The following is a 21302-nucleotide window of genomic DNA, read 5'->3' on the forward strand; positions in this document are numbered from 1 at the left end:
TAGACTCGTGTGCAATTTAAAGTCGTAGCCAAGTAATTCGGACACGGCTATGCTCTTAGGAAGTATTGCCACAATACGAAGGGATAGTTCATTGCTACTTTAGGGGACATAAATTTAAATCGACAGCTGTATTTGTAGTTCAATGTTATGTTGTAGTTTGGTATAATTATGTTATTCTTTTTGTTTAGATATTTCGACAATAATTTACGGGTTGTGTTTGACGTGTTAACCTAGTGCTGGTAATATAGATTTAAGATTATTCTGATTTAACTTTTTTTATGATGTAAATAATGGGTTGCTTTGTGTTATTCTGATATTGTGTTTTACGCAATCTTTCTCGTTATACTGATGTAAAAAGCTTTCTTCTTACATGTAAATAAGAACTCTTATAAACACTCTAAAACACACTCTAATACATCCTAAGTTTGACTGACCCACAATCTGGGTTCTATTTCGCCTGACACGTTTCCGAGTCAACAACGACACTTTTCAGGGTCAAAATGAAACTTTTCTGGGTCAAAATGACACCTTTCCGGGTCAAGTACTTTTCCGGGTCAAATAATTTTCCGGGTTGAAAATGACACTTTTCTGGGTCAAAATTACAATTTTTCTGTTCAAAATGTTTGACCTGGAAAACTTGTCATTTTGACCCGGAAAAGGGTGAAGCCAAATAGAACCAGGATATCGGGTCCCTCCGATGAGCGACGACTCGGAGGGTTTTAGAGTGTTGAATTCCTTGTAAGAATGTTTTGAAAAAGTTCCTGTTTTAGTTTCAGATTTTGTTATAAGTCCTCGAATGTGCCCAATTGGGCTACACAAGGTATTTTAAAGAAATGATATTAATTGGAAAGAGCACTGAAAAGTAGGATATAAACGCCGACACAACCAATCTTTTAAAAATGGGCGTTTTTTGTGTTATTCTTGCGAGAACCAAGCGAGAAGGAATTTCGGGGGTCAAAATTGTGACTCTCACAAATCGGACTGTTGAGTGCTAGTTTTGAATCCTGCCGCACAGTGTTTCATTATCACATTCTGCGGACGCGCGAGAAACAGCATGTGTGTATTGATGTTACAAGTGTGTATTATGTGACTCATACACAACGTGTACCGTACATTGAATCATGGACATGGCTTGGAATACGTATACATACGAATATGTCACAAAATGTCCGCCGCGTCCGATGTAAAGCACCGGTTTTTTTTCGTCTTTCTCGAAACGGTAAGACATAGGTTAGTTTCCTTTCAACCAGACCTATGAAATAAAGGATAAGTAAACAATCCCAAGCATAAAAAAAAATGTTCGGGGATTTCAGGCCGTAATGCCTCTTTTAAGCCAGTCTTCAAGTTTGAAAACCCTGACTGAAGTAAAGCGCGAGTCTTAGAAAGATCGATCATTTTCTTTTACATGACAGGCAAAAAAAATACCATGTCACGCAGGTTTATTTCAAAACCGTTCGATCAAATACGACAAATATAGGAGATACAAAATTAGACCACGTTAACAATTTTTAAAAACACATATTATATTGTCTTGGAATATATTTGATTATATTCCTGTGCACGTGATTTATAGACATTTATACAATTTATGATCCGCTAATTCCTTCACCAGTAAAATCAACATTACATTTAACATCAAAATTCAATGGAACGTAAAAAAGAAGGAAATCCACAATTCACTGCAAAGCAGTCCTGCTGCCGATCACCCATTTAAATCACAACTATCAGTACACACATGAATACAAACAATTTGGCCTTATAGTAAGGCACAGATTACATTCTAAAAGATTTGAGAAGATATTTTGGTATTCGGGATTTTGGGCTCAAGATCTCTATCGGTTAATCACTGACCTCTAGAGTGGCTCACCATGCCCGCGCACTGAAGTTGCCGTTCGCCATATTGGGTCACCAATAACGCATGCGTAGTTAAGCGCTTTTTTTCCTTCAAGTTAACGGTAGGACCTAGTTATTGGATTCTTCTTCAAAGTTAAGATGGCACAAATAAGAATGTATATTTGTTTTAAAGGCTTTCAAAATGGCAGAACTACAGTACTATTATGTACATGTACGTCACACGTTTGTGGAGCCAAGATGGCGGACCAGTTGCTTCAAGGCGCACAATGACCAATCAGCGTGCAGCAGCCAGTCCCATTACGTTTCAGTGGGTAATGAGGCCTACACTTGCATGGTGATGGACGCATGCGCTACCATTCGTATACAATGTCGTCATTAATTATGCACGTAACACTGTTTACCATTATGCATTACTGGGGAACGCGCCAGTGGCTCTTAAATTCAAGCAGCAAAGTTGTTACGTGTTTGAACCATAAGCTAATAGAGCTCGATAATTATGGTTTAACCTTTGAACTGAAAAAAAAAAGAGTTTATGATGCTGGCCAATGTTGGTATGTTAGTTAATTACTGTTTTTTTTCTTCAGTTTAGATGCAGGTAATATTTTAAAATTGTTCTCCCCGAGCTATTTTTGGGTTACACACCGAAAATAGACTCTTAATAGCTATTTTCGTAACAATGCACAATGCAGTCACCTTTGAATTCGACATGAAACAAAAATCTTCCTATGACACGGAGTAATTAGTCCACAAATTTGGATTGAAATTGTGGCCTGATAATAAATAAAGTTGCTTTTTTTTTAGTGCGTATAACGGGTGCAAAAGCAACCCAAACTAGAAAGCACTCAGAGAGCGCAAACCTCCGCCAAGGCTACACAATTCCCCGCCCGCATATTGTCAGTATACACCCAAAGAAATACTCGCATGAAATTGGTGAAGAATCCTTCAAAAAATCTTGGATGCAGACCCAGATCCGAATCACTTCCAAAATCTAATCGATTTGTACTACCAACGACCACCCCTTGCAAATCTTGCCATGGAAATCCGTCGATAACTCTTTGAGTTATCTTGTTAACAGACAAACCAACCAACCAACCAACAAAATCCAATGAAAACATAACCTCCTTGGCGGAGGTAATTAAATACTTATTTTCAAAAATATTTAACAATAATTGTTGAATGCTGTGATGGGCGCATATCACCCGGGGCGAAGCCGAGGGTGCTATGCGCCCCTCGGGTGTTCAAAACATCTTATCCCACATCACAACAGTCAACAATGTTTTGTTATACCTCTGTCTTGGATTCTTCGGATTTTGATGGAAAAATCACTGAGAAAAAAACAGCAGTTAACACAACAAACATGACAATCGAACTCCAACTCACATGCATGTCGGGTGCTCGAAACAGCTGATCGTCTGCTAATTCACTGCTCCCACTCATGTGTAAAACCATTGTGAAAAAAACGTGGGTACCAACGATAGAAGCGTTTCACACCGTATGTACCGTATGTACAAAGTCATAGCACACTCCCTGTGGGATATCACGTACGCGATATATTCCACAGGGAGTGTGCCATGACTTTTTACAAACTCACGTGATCGTTCTATAGGCCAATGAAAATACAGTATTCAAGACAGAGGTATCACAAATGCAGATGTCATATATAGATGTGGGAAACGGTTACACGCTCAAATCAAACAAAATTTGTCAGGAGAAAAAGAAAATCGAATTTGTTAAAAAACATCACGGGAAAAGAACTTTAACCTTTGAAAGTAAAGATTCTCACTCTCCCGAACGTAATAAAATGAACTTAATAAGATTTTCCCAGAATTTTCCACGCCGTTATTTCCTGGGCAACACTAAACAACAGTTCATAACAGTGCCCGCACTGAACGACAATCGAAACATTCTGTGTACAGTCACGTAACATAAAAACGCGTGCACTTTATATTGTATAGGGCTTAAACGCTGGCTGCATATTTGTTCGTGGTTGCAGAGAAATAAATATAACTTCAGTTTGGTAGATATTTTAGATTATTATGATAGTTTGATTTAGCTTACAAAATAAATTATATATTTAGTTATGAGCTACCTATAACGTTATTATATTAGTGACATTCGGTGTATTAAACAAACCAAAAATACGGTACATAATACAATGCTGAAGTTTGCATTAATTAAAAAAAACAATCTTTTTTGGTGTGTGAGAAAGAAAGGCAGTTGGCATGGCCAGTAAAGAAGCACGACATACTTATACTGTTTCCCCACAATGGATTTTCTGTCCGTTAATAACTTGGGAACGGGGATATACCTTTCTTTTTTTTGTTAATGAGAAATGTGCTTCCTATTCATAGCAACCCTGGTGTTTGTTACGAATGATAAACAGTGCTTATATGCTTGAGCGATAGGGGGTGCCATTGCGCCAATTTGGGGTGCAATGAAATGAGTTCGCTCGTATCCCTACCCACCGCCCTATAACAGGCCACTTCTTCTTCCTTGCGTGTCTTCGAAGTAACAACAAAAATATGTGTTTTTCCACTTGCTGACACAGTTTTTTGGGGGCATTTTTGCTGAACTCCGCAAGATCTCTTGCGCTGCACGGGCTTGTTAGCAGAGGGCAGACTATAGACGGTCATGGTATACTCTGCCTCTCCATAATCACATGCAACTGAACCAAATTTGTAGCCCCATTTGATGAAGGCGGTCTCAGTTTGATCGGCCAGTCCTGGTTCACAAGCGGTTGAGAGGTTTCCATTTAACCCACGTCGATGTAGTACCCGTTGGGAGGTTTTCAGCCGGCGGTATTGCTATGTCAACCGGGGGGGGGGGGGGGGGGGGGTTGACAGGTTGTTTCTCAGTCTTTCTTTCCAGAGTTGGAGTCTGGCCTCTTCCCTGGATGTTGTGAGGGAGGCGCTGGAGAGGGCTACTCTCCTTCACAAAATTTGATCAAGGAAGCACAGGCGCGAAAAACATTGAGGGTGGCCGTGGAAAAATTGACCCGTGTTATGTTCAACAAATTCTATCCAATGAAGGCTCGACGAAATTATACGTCATTCATCCAGACGAAATTAGCCTGTCCCAGCGGCCCTGCTTGGGCGGTGGGTACGAGCGAATGAAATGAGTAGGAATATCATATTTCATTATTAAACTGTACCTACACACAAAATAAGCACTGTGAAAAAAATGAGTTTTTTTTGTATACATGTACTGAAGTTTGAAATAATTTGTCAAAAAATCTTGTGAAAAAGGCAGATCTTCGGTTGGATAGTTTGTAAACTTACTGTCGTACCGTAACCCTGAATGGTGTTAGAGCGCCCCCACTCGCTTCAGAGTAAGGCTTTTCACAGATATAATATCAGTCTGCAATGCTCGAATGAGTCGAATACTTAACTCCTCGCTTATAAGTAAACATTAAATCGGCCATTACGGTAACATATTGTATTTGATATTTGTCGTCATTTTATATAAAAGTCTGGTCTTCGAACTTACCTCGGAATGGAAAAACAAAACTAGGAATAAAGTCTCCTGCATATGTACATACTGAAAAAACATATCAGGACACACAAAGCGGCCATTGCCATTTGAACGACGGTCCACACTGGAAACGACGGGGTGACGACGTAATCGTTCTCAAAGGCCGCCCTCATGCGGTCGATCATTTCCAAGAGTCCCGCTGCAAAGTTTTCATTTTGGAAATAGTCACTGGTGTCGCTCAAGATGTCTTTTAGAACTCTTGGAGTGAGCTTCTTGGCAGCAGTGTCTCCGATAGAAGCAGCAACCTGCAGTAAAAACGAAGGGGTGATATCAAAAACATAGTACGCCGCTTTTAGAAGTTTACAGAAACGGCAAAAGTTGAAACTGAACAATATAAGGGAAGGACAATTTAGGGAAGGGCTCTTTGGGGTAGGTTCATAAGGTGAAATGTCAATATTGTGGCATGGGAATTATGTAACTGATTGAATTGCAATAATAATATTTACCCCATCAATCTCCTATAGCTTTCAGAAACTTACGATAATACAATATAATAAGTCAGGCAGATTGGAACACAATATGATGGAATTGTTCATTTGATGATAAAAGCATGACATTTGTCCTTTGAAAAAAAATATCATATAATACCATGCAATGGCCGCCATTTTGAAAATTTTGCAAATAACTTGTTATCGTGTGATTTTTTTTTCAAAGGACAAATATGCGATGGCCCTATAGCCAAACATCTTTGCCATGACATGTTCTGACTGTGTGCCAAATTTCATGCCTATATCATGAAACTGAACAATCTTATCACCAATCTGCTGTACTAAATCGATCGTGTATTAGATCGATCGATCTGCATGATACACCGTGCACTCTGGAGACATGCACACAATAGGGAACAAAAGATTGTATACGTCTCCACAGGGAAATTTCTCCACTGTAAGGTTATCACGGAATTTCCAAGGTATGTTGATCTGTCGCAAATGGAAGAGTTTTGAAAAGGGATAAGTCTGAATTTCAGCCAAGGAAATCAATTCTGGTTAAAATAAGAGCATTTTGAAACTACACTTTCAAACTCGAAAACTTTACTACACGAGAACAAAGAAATGTCTCCACAAGAATACACATTTCAGTATTGGCGTGTTCAATTATGTGAGGACTTCATGACGATACCTGTTTGTCATGTTTGGAGACAACGATGACGACATCGTCCTGACAATTGCCGTAAAGCCATTCGTGTTCCCTGAGGTACTTTGCATAGGTACTGGCACTAATGAGCTGTCTGTATCATCAAGGAGGGAAAAAAAGACATTTGTCTGTACATTTCAAGATTACAACATGGCTGATAAATTAATGAGGCATTGCCTGCAGCAGTTGATACACTTAACCTTGATTGAGCTCCATTCCTTCTTGGTACGCACTTGCCTATAGACAAATTTTTGTTTTAAGATATTTCTAAAGTACAAGATCTTGATGGGATATGGTGAAACGGCGTTGTAAATAAAGCCTAAACTAAGAAAATGGAAGCCATTAACAGAAATGTGGTTTTAAAAATGGTTTTGCTCACACGAGCGGCACGTATGAGATTTCGTCATAGTTACTGCAGTTCTATCTGTACGGGAGCTTTAGTTTTGATCATATCTCATTGCGTGCGGACAAACTGGTTTTGAAAATTTTTCTGTAAAATGACCGCCATTTCTTAATTTCGACTTTATTTTTACAGTCGTTTCACCATATCCCACCAAGATCTTGATGTTTTGAAAAATTCTTAAAACAATTTCAACATGTCTCCCCAATTTTGAGAAATCTGCATCTGAAGAAGTGTCAACTTTTCTTGGACCAACCTGTAGGCATATAGGTCTAATTTCAGGCGCAGGACATCTTGTTTAAGCAAGAGACCAGAGGTCAGCACTTCCGTAAGCGCACGACCCGTGCGCAATAAATGGACATGCAATGTCATGGCAAGTGACCTACCCACAATTCATGGTGACACTTGTGTTTCCTTCACAGAAGGAAATACAAAATACTAAATCATATAAAATATAGTTTGTTGCTATTTTCATTTTTTTGAAAGCAAAAAAAATTGTATTTTATTCAGCAAAAAGTGTACATTATCAATAAAACTATACACAACTTTCTTAACAAATCTATTGTTCTTGGAGTGGTAATAACGGACGGTGACGTCACTTCTAACAGCCCATGGGCTATCCAGATTATGGAGATCGGTGAGACTGATATACTTACGCTCGAGTTGTTGGTATAAAAGACATAACAGCGACTGCCACGCTGAATCCATGGCTACTGTGATTGGAGCAGAGGGCGCTATTGCTACAGGAACAGTCAGTCTCTAGACGTATATTACCGAGGGCAGTGTTGACATCCTCCGCTAATAGGGTAAATTCACCATTAAAAACAATATTAAAGAACAATCAAATCGTGCATTTTTACTTCTAGCAACTTCTATTTTGCCAAACTCAAGTAACTAAGATACCCTCAGCCCATACAGGGATCATTGTAAGGAATTTGGAATCCTGAATTTAATAAAATCAGTTGTTCTCAACACTGAGCAGAGATAATAATGGTGTTAAAAAAATTGTCAACTTTAAAGACATTCTTCAACCCTGCAATGTTTGATAGTACTATGTCATAAAAAAATTTCATGTCCACAAGTTCCCAATTGAGACATAGCCAAAAAGCACTGAGTGCCCTTTTAACCCTGTTTGTATTATGGACCCAGATTTCCTGAGGCAAAGATCAGAACCAGGCCAACTCCCACAGGATTTGTATTGTCCAGGTCCAACCACAAGCTATAGGCTAGTGAAGTATTTACTGCTGTCTGTTATCACAAGGGCCATCAATCATCCTGTCATCAGGCCCATCTTGAAGGCTGGAAGTAGGCGGTCATCATCCTTTTTAGCTATAGCCTCAGGCTGCTGTGGTGGGGGGGGGAGTGGCAAGGCAAAATCCAGGGATATAAAACTAGAACTTTTTTCGCACGGGTACTGACCAAATACAGGGCAAATACACTTTTTGGGGGCTTAAAATTGTTTTCTTGAGCGCGGAGGACTGCTCTCTACATCTATTTAGACACTGTGAGTCTCAGAAGGGATTATCATTATGTTTACCAAAACGCCTAATGAAGGGATTGTGTTAGACACTGGAATTGTGTTAGACCGTAACACCGATGCACCATCATAACACCGATGCACCATCATACTGAAATGTTCATTGCTCTGGTGGGTTACAGGTAAAAAAAAACAACGATGGCTCATCGCAGGCTAATGTTTTATATAGAATTTCCGATATTTTGTTCATGTGCGCCACGTTAAGGAAGACTCGGCCGAATTCGAGCCCATCATCCGGACGTAACCGGTTTTGAATTTCGGACTAAAATGACACTAAAAAATAACTACATGTATTGTTTCCAGGGGTTGAACAGCAGGCGTTATTTAGCTAATATATACGAACCAGTATTTTTAACTTTATGAATTTGAAACTTGTCAAAAAAAATTGGGCAACTCTGCATGAGGAAAGTAAAACATTCAAGTTGAAGTCGCGAGGGCGTTTCACCGCACCCCAAAGATGGCCGCTATTTACAAAGGATATAATGTTACAAATTAATACCTTCATTAAATGACAACACTTGATCCGGATCGCATACCCACGAAGGGCGCCCTCTCCGTCCGCAGCGATACAGATCCTCCTGGGGGTTCGGGTAGACGTCACTGGGAAAAGTCCTCGCGGCCCAACTGCTGATGATCAACATGGCTAGTACTGGCCGCAGACGGCAAACTGTCATGTTCACATTGCTAGTCCCTTCAGAGTGTCAAGCTTCATGACTCAAAGCAGTACTCCGCACGATGCCATTGTATAGTGCACGCTGAAAGCATCAAATTGGGTGATCTCCAATAGCGAGGCGGGGTTATATATCCTGTGGGCGAACAAAAACCCTTGTGGTAATGTCACGGTAATAAATAATCGCATTACTCCCAAAAGGATTAAAATCTGAACGGTTTGATCTTTTCCTATCGACCACACACGTGTGTCGATTCGCTAATTTAATTGTTTTTGATTGATTTCAGCTCGCAAAGATACGCTTATGAGCTAGCTAAAGCGATGACAATTCCTTCTGCTAGAAAGCTCAGTTACAATATATATTTATCCACCTCGTCTCAGTTCAGAGTGAAATGTGCAGTGTGTTTTAAGTGTTTACGAATAATTAAGTTACATGTTGCCATGACAGCGATCGTATAGAGTTGCCAATCAAAAGAAATAGCTCATTAAGTATGCAACGCCGAAAGTTATCTATGCCACTTAGGATGTCTTTTCAGGGGAGGCACGCCCCAAAAAAGCAAGGCAAAGATCAGTTAGTGACACGAGTAGTTTAATGATTGCTAAAGTGCCGGTACCCTTCTCCTAATAAAATGGCTTTGATCGTTAATGTTTTTCTAAAAAGATTTTTTTCCCCACTCAATTAAGTAGTCATAGAGATACGCCTCGACCAGTCTTTGTTGATACGATACGTTATCATGTAAATTTGGAGGGTCATACTTAGCTGTCAGCGTGAGCCTGATTATTAAAGGCTCAGTTTTGAACCTTGTAAGTTTACTTTAAGTTATCGACCACAATGGAAATAACCCGTATTTATTCCAGGTTTTCTCGTATTGGAATACACTTGCAATTGCATAATGAGACTATTTCAAATTGTCTATGGTTTCAATAATCTTTTAATATGTTAATGTTTTCAGTTCAAATTTTATTTTTTGTTTGATTTGATTTATTCGCAATTTCCACATTATAATGATACAGATAAGTTAAGATTTAACGAGAATTTTTTATCTAGAACTGTAAATTCAAATTTAATCTAAAGAGTCCCCCATGCAGTGGAAAAAGCAGGGACAACGCACAAAACGGTTTTCAAAACTCATTTCCATTGTGGTCATAAAGAATAGAACATGACAAAACGAAGTCCAGCTCTCGTATGAGTGTATACCTGGGACACAACGTCGAACTTAGGGCATAGCCTAATACATTAATACTCGGTAACACGCCTAGCACTGAAATTTTTAAATTTTAAAAACCCGAGAGACTTTGCGAAAATATCAGAGTGTTAGCGAAATACACTCGGTAAGCTTCGGACGTTTTCAGAAACGGGCAGTATCCTGCCCGGTTTGTCTTTTTTTTAGTCATGCTTTTTCATTAGGGTGGCTTCACCATGGAATAGACCTTTGCACAGGTAGATTTGGTGATTAATTATGCAAAACAAGACCGCGTCTTGACCTCGAGATTCTGACCATTCAGCGGGCGCATTGTATCGGGTCTTCCCTAACCCGTTGTCAGCCATATTGACCAATCAACAGCTTAGTCCACATTTCTTCTAATCGAAGTGACGGCACTCCAATTGGCTAGCGCCGGGGTCGCATAAAATTTGCATTGCTCGGATAATTATATCAGACACTGGATATACGGAGAGGGCTCCGTTGGACAACGGGTCATACTCAGACCCTGAGCTACACCTAAGGGTGCACGCCTGTAAATAGGCCAAAAATCCGTCTCTTGAATAAAAGTTATACCCTCAAAATATTCTATGTTAGAGAGTTTTGAGAGCCATACAATTGGGGAATTGAAGAGATATGGTAATGAACCTCTGGCCCGGACTTGGGGCTTCCAATTATGAGCATTTTGGATGCTATTGGGCTCGAAATTGGCGCTATTTTGCCATGTTGTGGAGGGATCGTTTTTCAAGATGGCTACTTTTCCGCTTTGGGGAAATTAGGGGTCGTCTTCTTTGGGTGAGAATATCTCGAAAAGTCAATGGTCAATCCACCAAACAATGAAAAGAAAATGAAAGATGACACATTGATCATCATTTTTCTGTACAGCTTGAATACCTGTGAGAGTTCTGAGTATTTTTAAAAGAATTTTGAAGTATGCGCATTTAGCACTAGTGTCTATGATATTTTTTGGGCAGGGTTGCACCCCTAATAACATTTTCTCGGAGTTACGGTCAGAATCGCTTGGTCTGGTAATCTGACTAGTCTATTTTTAGCCGTTGCAGTTACTTGACTATGATTCACCAGCAGAAGTCACCGTTTTCGGTCAGGGAACCACACTATAGCCTACCAGCGGATTTGCTAATCATATGCCTGTAGTGCATGCTGGGAATTGCGCTTTGGGTATGATACTTTTCCATTACACCCCAGAGTGTGGCTCCAAGCACCTGCTGGAGAAAGCAGTCTGCAGTATGGTCAATTCATATACGGGAAATGCATGCTGAAATTTTCTCCTTTCAAAATGACGATTGTATCGAGCCAGCACGGTAATAAGCAAGCAGGCCTGATATCATTCTCACGTGCATGTCTAGTATACAGAATAATCCAATCAGCGTCATGTAACAAGACATGTCCTTGAAAATAATCGAAGCTGCCACTTCCGTTATTGACCAATCAGCACTAGAGATCATCGCCAATATGCAAATCAATATCACATTCTTCAAACTAGAGTAGAGTGCGCCCAAATTAGCTAACACAAAGTGCTGAAAAGATTTTAGGGGCTCAAACCACAATGGTAATTTTGCTAATGTCTTTTAGTAATTAACCGCCGTACGTTAAGTAGGTTTGTAGCTTGTATGGATTCATGTTAATCGTTTAGTTCAATAGTGAGCGGGAGTCGTTTTCGTTCAATAATTAAGCCACAGCAGTCTGCTTACTCTAAATGCTCAACGAGATTTGTTGTCGCCGTGTTACGTTGCCGTGTTTTGTCCATGGAGTAAAAATGAATGCTACGTTCGTCGCACAAAATACGCAACATCATGTTTGTTTTTCTTTTGAATTTGATGAAAATACGTGACTCGAGTCACGAGTCACCAATCTCGAGTCCGAGTCATCATGGTTGAATCCGAGTCCGACTCGAGTCTGACTCGAGTCCGAGTCCTGCACACGAGTCCTACAACAGTGCCTATAAATAAGTGTTATACAACTGAATTCTAATGCCAAAAGAAACAAAAATTCAGTTTTTAAAGCTAATGTGATAGAACAGTTGAAGTGATAAGCATGATAACGCATCATATGAAGGGGTGCAGCCCACGCACAGCATAGGCAAAAATATAATTTAGTGGGAAAAGTCCCCGCCCCTCCACCCCAGGTGTTGCCGCCCATGCACTCGGATTCTATCCCATCGTCCATTCTATTGTGGCTTTCTAACACTCGTTTCAAATTGAAAACAAAAATGTTTATATCAAGTTTTAAAAAAAATGGATTCATTTTAATCGTCGCGTTTAGATCAACAACAAGCGTGAGTCGTTTTAGTTCAATCATTAAGCCACAGCTGTCTGCGTACGTTTAATGCTGAACGATTTGTTGTTGTCCTTATACAACTGACATTTAATGCAAGAAAAAAATCACCTTTGTTAGCTTATGTGTTGGAACAGTTGAAGTGATGAACATGATGAAGCACATTATGAAAGGGTGTAGCCCACGCGAAACATGGGTCAAACTATAATTTTGTGGGAAATGTCCCCCCTCCAACCCCAGATGTTGCCGCCCGTTTTCTCTGATTCTGCCTCATCGGCCATTCTACATTGTGGCTTTCTTGACCTCGCCACAAATTCAAAATAGAATCATATTTATATGAAATTTTAAATATATCCTACTGTTGTATCAAACCCATTTAGCTGGTCCCTGTTCAGATATTGTACGAGCATACACAGTCAATCGCAATGTCATATGCTGATGGGAACCATTCATATTATAATGCTTAGAAGAAAAAACACACTATTTATACGCAGGGATTCGACACAGCGTGGTACATCATATAATCAGATAGAACACGGCGCCGCGAAAAAGCAAATGGAGATCGGTAAATCAATCTACTATCCAGAAATTGCACCCCCAGTTGCCATAGTAACCTGTGTTAGCGCGTGCTGATGTTAAACACATCAAGCAGGCAGCATTGCCCAAAAAGGCTTCGTATATACACTTTGAACCGCTATCATATTGTGAAACAAAGATGACATTTGCACAATTCATTTCTTATTAATACGACGAAATAACTATTAAAAAAAATGCAAATTACCAAAGAAAGGTACAATACATTTGCATTGTAATTTATACAGGGTGGATAAAAAAAACACCGAAACCGAGATATTATTGCTAATAGGAACAGAAGTATGGCACATGTGAATCAAAGGATGATATCCTCTGTTAGGGTTGAATCTCCTCTTTAAAATGACACCCTGATCATGTCCTTACATTCACGGTTGACTGAGCAGTGACCAATTTTATGAAAGGGTCTATTTAGAGACTTGCGCCACTTTTCATGATGAAATCTGTTTTTTCCCCATTGGCAACCATAGCCTTTCACTCTGTGACAAATGACACAACAAAAACCACAATTGAAAAGTGGCGCAATTCTCTAAATAGACCCTTTCATAAAACTGGTCACTGCTCAGTCAACCGTGAATGTAATGACATGACCAGGGTGTCATTTTAAAGAGGAGATTCAACCTTAACAGAGGATATCTCCATTTGATTCACATGTGCCCTACCTCTGTTTCAATTAGCAATAATATGTCGTTTCGGTTTTATTTTGTCCACCCTGTATAATAGTTACGGTACTGGGTATATGAGCGAGTGCATTATACGCAGGATCCCTTTCATGGCCTTTCTATTATGGGCTCTGTGATTGGAGATTGTTTTGTTTCCACACAGTAAACAATGCGCGTCTTGGTTTATCCTTTCCCCTGTGTGCATTGCGGTATTGGGTTCATTTCCTATCGGAAACACTCTCTGTCGATATCAGATGGCATGTGGAGATTATCCCCCTTGCGTTGCATTATGAGAGAGTGGGGGAGCAGGAGGCACGCTGATGAGGTATGACACCCTGGAAAATGAGGATCTTGTTTTGTTTTGTTTTTTACAATGAACTTACTCATTCAGTTTGCTCTTTGATTCATGATGAACGAACCGAATTGTTGTATAATTCAGTTTACTGCGTAGCTGACATTTGGTAATCGTCGCCTACGTTGATTAAAAGTACACACTCGTCCTTGGATCTGCTACGAGATTTCGTCGCGTCACACGAACACTGCAAAATGTCTAGTTGTGTGCATGTTTATATTTTACTTTTTAACGATCTTACCCGTTTTATCATTATTTGGTAAACTCATTTGAAAGCTCCCAAAACGGTGCATTCCGGACAAAATGTCTTTGAAGTAAACAAGACTAGGTAGGCCATGTAAAGCTGGACACAGAGGGCAAATACATTTTATTCAATCGACTCAGAATGGCCACAAAAATTGCAAAATAAGCTGTAGTGGTAGCGTGATGGAAAATAAAAGTCCACTTTCGCCTTTCGCATGGAGACTCAAGTTTTGCTTACACAAGCGGCGCCAATCTAATTTACAAGTGCCGGTCAGTCAGTGAGATAGGTTGTCAGTGTTATGCACAAGTGTGAGTTAGACTTAGGCAAGCCGAACTCACAAGTGAATCAGCTATGGAGAAAGGTAATTACCAGTCTAACTCAAAATTGACAGACTGAAGAACATGAGGTGCCTGAATTAATGCACAGTTTAACAACATGGGCGTCCGCATGGGGTGCCAATGCGGTGGGGTGGGCAAATGCCCCCCCCCCCCAATTCACAAGTGACAAACAGTCAGTGTGTCAGTATGTTAAAATAAGAGAATTAAGCAAGTCTTATTCACAAGTGACATTCAGTGAGAAAGGTATTAAACCAATCTAATTCACAAGTGACAATCAGTCAGTATGTCAGTATGTTAAAATAAGAGACTTAAGAAAGTCTAATTCACAAGTGACAGTCCTTGAGAAGGTAACGGCCATAGTCAGGCAGTGAGCCTGTATAGGTAACAAAATTAAAAACTGGTAGCCGGTCAGCGTGATAGCTAGGTGACCAGTCTAGTCAACCGCGGTCAGTGTGACAGGCAATTAACCAGTCTAATTCACAAGTGACAGCCAGTCAGTGTGTCAGTGAGAGACTTAAGCAAGTCTAATTCATGAATGAAAGTCATTCAGTGAGAAGTGACAGTCGGTCAATCGGTGTGATACGTAGCCAGTCCAATTCAGAAGTGTAACCATGCATGTCTTTACAAGTGATGACAGTCAGTCAGTGTGTCAGTGTCGAGAGACTTAATCAAGTCTAATGCACAAGCGATAGTCAATGAGTGAGCGAAACATATACTGTCAGTCGGTCGGTCAGTCAATTATGTACAACTTTGTTCTTTTCTTAAATGTATGACAACTATTGGACGTCCCTATTTGATTAATTTTAACGAAAAGTGCACTTCTTTAAACATTTGAAAATCGTCCATGTTTTTCCGGACAACTGCGCAGTTGCTTTGATGTCATATCAGGAAGACACTGTTCAGTTTTGTGTACAAATTGTAAACCCGAAAATTTGCTCATTGAAAACGTTTGTGAGAAAAGTTTGCTTATTTGCTGACTGTCATGTGCTGACACAACAACGAATCACCAAAGAAAAAAATCCAACAGCAAAATATCGAAAAATCTAGCAACTTGTGGTGCTTATAAATGACTGTTACATTGACGTTTCTGCCTGAAATGACATCACACTTTTGTTCATTAACATGAAAATTTGCATAAGCATATAAACTTCCAAAAAGGCACCAAATTACCCTTGGAAATGTGAAAACAAAAATTGAAAATAAGGTTAAATGAGACACAAAGGTGCATTTTCAAGGATAGCATTAAACAAATTACATTGCATGACCCTTTAATAATATTGCGGATCGAGAGAATTGATATAATACCATGTTGCAAATTCCAAACTTAAATACATTTTTAAAGTAAAGTTCGTCATTTTTTTCCACAATATACTATGTGGTTGGTAAGACAGTGATGGTTCCAAATACAGACTAACTTGACCACAACCTTACGGCACCACTCATTAAGTTTACATGAATATGTATCATCAACTGACAATTAAGTATACATAGTACTGTACCTTATGAATACAAAACATATACAATGTACAATGGATCGAGATAATGTATACAGACTCTTTCAAGATAATAAAACCAAACCGACCTGATGAAGTTGTTCATAAATGCTGGTAGTCCAGAGATATCAAACAGATGTATTTCTAATACAGTAAATTTCTGGTGCCAATTTCGAGTGAAGTACTACACACAATTAACAGTTTAATTGTGAGTGTATATATTGTCTGCTTCTGTGTCTAATATACACATACAAGCAATTTGAACTGTACAATTTTTTGCAATTTTTTTTTACAATGAAATGGACTACACAAGGAAAACCATGTATGCTACATGTTTGGTTCTTGATACCACTGCCATTTTACCAGTGAACATCTTGTTAAAATTGAAAAATCGGGCCGACTTTATTTAAAAAAAAATGATTTATGCTTTTGAAAGATGGTCAATTTCATCAATACCCTCTAAATTCCAAAGATGGAAACTCGGGATCAGACGATTTAAAATGAAAATCACTCTAATTTAAAATTTACAAACATTGAAAAAAAAACACCAAATCAGTGGATATACTCATGTGAAAATTCGATCAATTCGACTAAATGAATTAATGAATATAGCGAGAAAGATAAAATATCTCTGTATTAATACACCATTAAATACACCTATTACAAAAAAAACCGGTTGTTCCAAGCCGCACTGCTAAAATAAAGACTTCAAGAGGTAAAGTCGAAATTATAAAACAAAAAATCTTCACTTGTCTTGCAAACTCAGCGTGAAAATTGAAACGACAGGTCCAATAATGTGTATCGCGTGTATTTTATAATGTAGTCATTAGCGTAAAAGGAACGACGCATACACGGCATATATGGGCTGCATTATTAATCGTCCTGATAACGACATCCATTTGTCTTCATGTGACTAATATGCAAAGGTTACGTTGTCAAAGTCCAGAGCTAGCTGTATATGGCACAGGCGTGGGATGAATGAGCGTTAATTTATTGAGTGGAGCGGCTCATTTGCATAATATAGACAACTTGATTTTTTTTTGGTATCTATAATGGGCGATGCAGCAAATCTGCTTTTAGATTGGCCTTGATCAGTGACATCAAAATGGCAACACATATGCCAACAGCGCACGTACGTCCGTTTTACCATGGCGTCAACAATATTTTACAAAGAACAGATAGTAGGAGTTTCGATATTGTGATTATAAATCCAAATTTCGGAAGTAACTTGATTCGATGTATCAACCAATTAATTACTTAGTGGGATAGTTACAGGCAATTAGTCCCTCCACTGCACTCTCTAATTTCCAAGGAGTGGCGCTTTATGGACGAGACAATAATGAGCGAAAGCCACTCTAATTTCATTTTGAAATAATTTGAAGGGAAAAAAAATCAGTTGTCAAATCTGGAGTGAGAACCACATTTTAATTTTACAAATCGTCTTCTCTTCAATAAGACGAATTTAACATCGATTCAAGTTCCTTTTTTTTTGGAATGAGAATGTAAGAGAAAAGGGTTCTTGACTTATATTAAAATCTTTGAAAAATGGACATTCATTGTAAATTTATTACCAAATGGCCTTACCTACTGAACGACAGGTTTATACATATTCATGATTTTGTCCCCCCCCCCCCTCCCCGCTGCAAGATAATGACAAGGACCTTGCTGGGGATAGATGAATCGACTACCGTTACCCTGTGAAATTAATCCACCTGAAATGCAGGGTACCGTTTGTAAGAGAAAAAAAAGGAACAATGAATAGGGTGAAACGGTCGGACACATATATTTACAAGATCTTTGCACAACACTTAAGTTTTCTGTTTTCTCAAAAAACAATTTATAATACCCACTAAGCTGAAACCGCAATAGGTTAGTCCCTATATAATTATAAGGTGATGGGATTGTGCCTTTGATGATACGAGCATGGAATTTGGCATACAGTCAGAGTATGTCATGAGAAAGATATTTGGCTGTAGGGCCATCGCAGATTTATCATTTCAAAAACAAAACATATAGGTAGAATAACAAGCAATGGCAGCCATTTTGAAAATTTTGAAATTTCTTTGTTATTCTAAACCTATATTTTTTTTCAAGAGGACAAATCTGCGATGGCCCTATAGCCAAATATCTTTCTTAAGACATACTCTGGCTGTGTGCCAAATGCCATGCTTGTATGACCGTGAGACACAATTCCCCCTAATATTTCCCCTATAATATCTGCCCAACTATAATACTCAAGATTGTGAGCAGTAATTGTTTTGGCTTCATAAGAAAAAAAACATTCACAAAAAGGAAATGTTCACATGTACCTTTAAATTGATTGTCATCGTCGATGATCGTCGTTTTTAATTTGTACTCACCTGCTGGGACTGTGTTAGTACATCGCACGTGTTTTAACCACTATAGAAGCGAGAAGCATAATTTTCCCAGAACATAGAGCTGGAGCTGGAAGTCGCGTAGGCATGAACGTGGTTTTCCAGTCATATCAATTCCCATTCCGGTCGTTTGCCACTTCAATAAATCCTGCAGACTAACGTTCTTTCGGTTGAAACCCGTTTGTAGTCTTTTGGACACGTTTAGTCAACGCATGAAGCTTCAACAATTTGGTCCTCGCAAGCCACTCCACCACAATGTATGCGCGCGTGTTGTGGTCAAATAACAGGTTTAGTTTTGCATGTATAAATTGAATTCTCGCTCAGTACACGAACATATAAAGCAGTGATGCGCACCTTACGTAATCAATTGGGTCTACTGTTTTCATTTTTTTTTCTGATGAAAAACAAACGATTATTTCAAAAGTTGTATAAAATGGCCGCATCGTATTCCATGCATGGAGACACTTACATTCAACGATCACTGCAGAGGCCAGCTCAGCACAATCTGGCCCGTGTGATGTAATCCTGTTAGTAAGACGGCACACACTTGAGCCAAACAGGCCACAGGCGGTGGAGGATTTTTTTTTATCTTAAAGGTTATTACCATGGAAACGAGGAAGCCATGCGATGAATTATGAGAAGATGCACGATCAATCAGTGGCGTTGTCATATAGCTTTCCGTGCACGCATGTGGCAAATCATAATAATACTAGCAGACACAACATTATGCAGCGTTGACGCTCTCGGAATTGTGTGAAGAAAAATTATCAAAGGCAGTGCAGTCCAGGCGTCGCATCTTCATTGTCATCACCTATAAGCAGTAAACAATCACGTGGTTACGCGTTTCATTTACATATTTTGTTTCAACGATACAGCTGTTGCTACTATATCTATCGGTAAACACAGCAGAGGCGTAGCTGTTGTATAGTCCACGTGGCAAAATTGCGTCCGTGCGTGTGTGTACTGTAAACCGTACCGGCAGGCCTACTCAAAATCATTGATTTACATACAGTGCATTTTGGCGGTGGTCCATTGTTATAACTGAAAGTCACTGCCAACCAAAGCATATTATTAGCGTATCTGGCCGTTAATGGGCGGGCGAGGCGAAAGTATACAAACCAAAGATATGTCAACAGATGCCGGGCGCAATCCCTATTCATCAGTCGTATACGTTGGCCTATACGCGTATGTCAATGCTAGCTTATGCTTAATACCTTAAATCAGCACAGGAATCAATAATGGTTACCGAGTTCGCATGTATATCACAGCAATACGATATTAATGATAGACACAAACACAATACAAGGTCTAAAAGGGAAATGATAATGATGGGCGATAATGATCCGGGACCTTGATGTAGGCCTAATATAGCAGCTAGGATGTCACGCTGCAAATCCCAATGGACCGATCCAGTAAGCCCCGCCCACTGCGCACTGGGCAAATTAACAAGTGCTCCTCTCCAATGCCACGCTGCATTTTCCAGCCGCGCGCATCATACGCGCGTGCACGCATGTCGGACTTTTGTGCACGCACGTCGGACATAAATCACGGCTGTGATTGGTCAGAACACCATGGGGCGGTGCTTACTGGATCGGTCCATTGCAGCGCATTCAAAGGGTTGACATATCTGACACTTTTATGGCGAATAAGGTGCGTACATGTACTTGTGTCGGGTGAGCTGCGGTTATTTTAATTAAACAAGCGCGAGATGAACAATACGCTCTGGCGAAAAATGCGACGCCGATGGCACATATGAAACACCAGTACTTTTGGTCAATTTTGCATGGACGTTTCCTCCTTCTGGATACCGTCTTGTTCGAGGAAGATGTACAGCGCAAGTGCGAGTGCACAAAAAGCTCTAGGCCGTATTGCAAGAAGTCTTGGTTTGTTTTTTTATGAAATTCGATCAAAATGATAGTTATCGAAACCCCTAAGCTAGTCGAAAATAGGTAGTGGCAATTGGTACTCCCTAGGAGGATAGAAAAAAAGTGCGCGTGCACAATAAGCGCTGGCCGTGTTGCAAGAAGTCTTGCACGACAGTCTTGCATGAACAGCTGATCCCTGCCCGAGCTTAAAAAGAAATCGATCAAAATGATCCCCAAATGCCAGAGCTGAAAAATGCCGCGCCGAAAAATGTGACAGGCAGACAGACCACCAAGTGACATGTAGAAGCTCCTGCCAGAGTTTAAAAAAAGGTATTATAATTACCGAGAATAGTACCTTGGAGAGACATTACCGAGAATGGTACATATCAGTAGGGAGACATAATTCCTCTTATCATGTTTTGGACCACGAGTCGATCCAGCCTATTCGCGACACTAAAGATGTATACTTATTTAGTTTAAGTTGATTCGAGGTTTTACCGATTGTACCGCTCGTAAGTTGAAGCAGCGTGTTTCCCCGCGAGCGGGTGCCGCAGCAAGTCGCTCGGTCCCCGCTGTACTAGTGCCACATATGCATTTTGAGGCTTGGTCTCCAATGCTTGGATGCAATATTCAAGCTGAGGGCGTATGTCTTGTACAGCGTCGTGAAACAACTCTAGTTGTCAAAGTACTTGGAGGTTCTCTTTAATTATTATTCTCAGCTTGCTCATATGGGTTTGTTTAGTTGCTGCTGCCACATTA

General features: G+C 39.7%; 1 protein-coding gene across 1 annotated transcript; it reads right to left on the bottom strand.

Moving 5' to 3' along the window:
* Positions 1-4675: 4675 nt before the first annotated feature.
* LOC119723947 lies at positions 4676-19992 on the bottom strand. The gene is made up of 5 exons (XM_038194864.1): positions 18664-19992; positions 8956-9262; positions 7576-7717; positions 6505-6613; positions 4676-5630 (listed from the first exon to the last, which is right to left on the bottom strand). The coding sequence occupies exons 2-5, from the start codon at positions 9128-9130 to the stop codon at positions 5361-5363; spliced, it is 696 nt and encodes a 231-aa protein (XP_038050792.1). The 5' UTR covers positions 9131-9262; positions 18664-19992; the 3' UTR covers positions 4676-5360.
* Positions 19993-21302: the final 1310 nt, after the last annotated feature.

Source organism: Patiria miniata, unplaced genomic scaffold, assembly GCF_015706575.1.
Source record: "Patiria miniata isolate m_02_andy unplaced genomic scaffold, ASM1570657v1 HiC_scaffold_17, whole genome shotgun sequence".
Taxonomy (NCBI): domain Eukaryota; kingdom Metazoa; phylum Echinodermata; class Asteroidea; order Valvatida; family Asterinidae; genus Patiria; species Patiria miniata.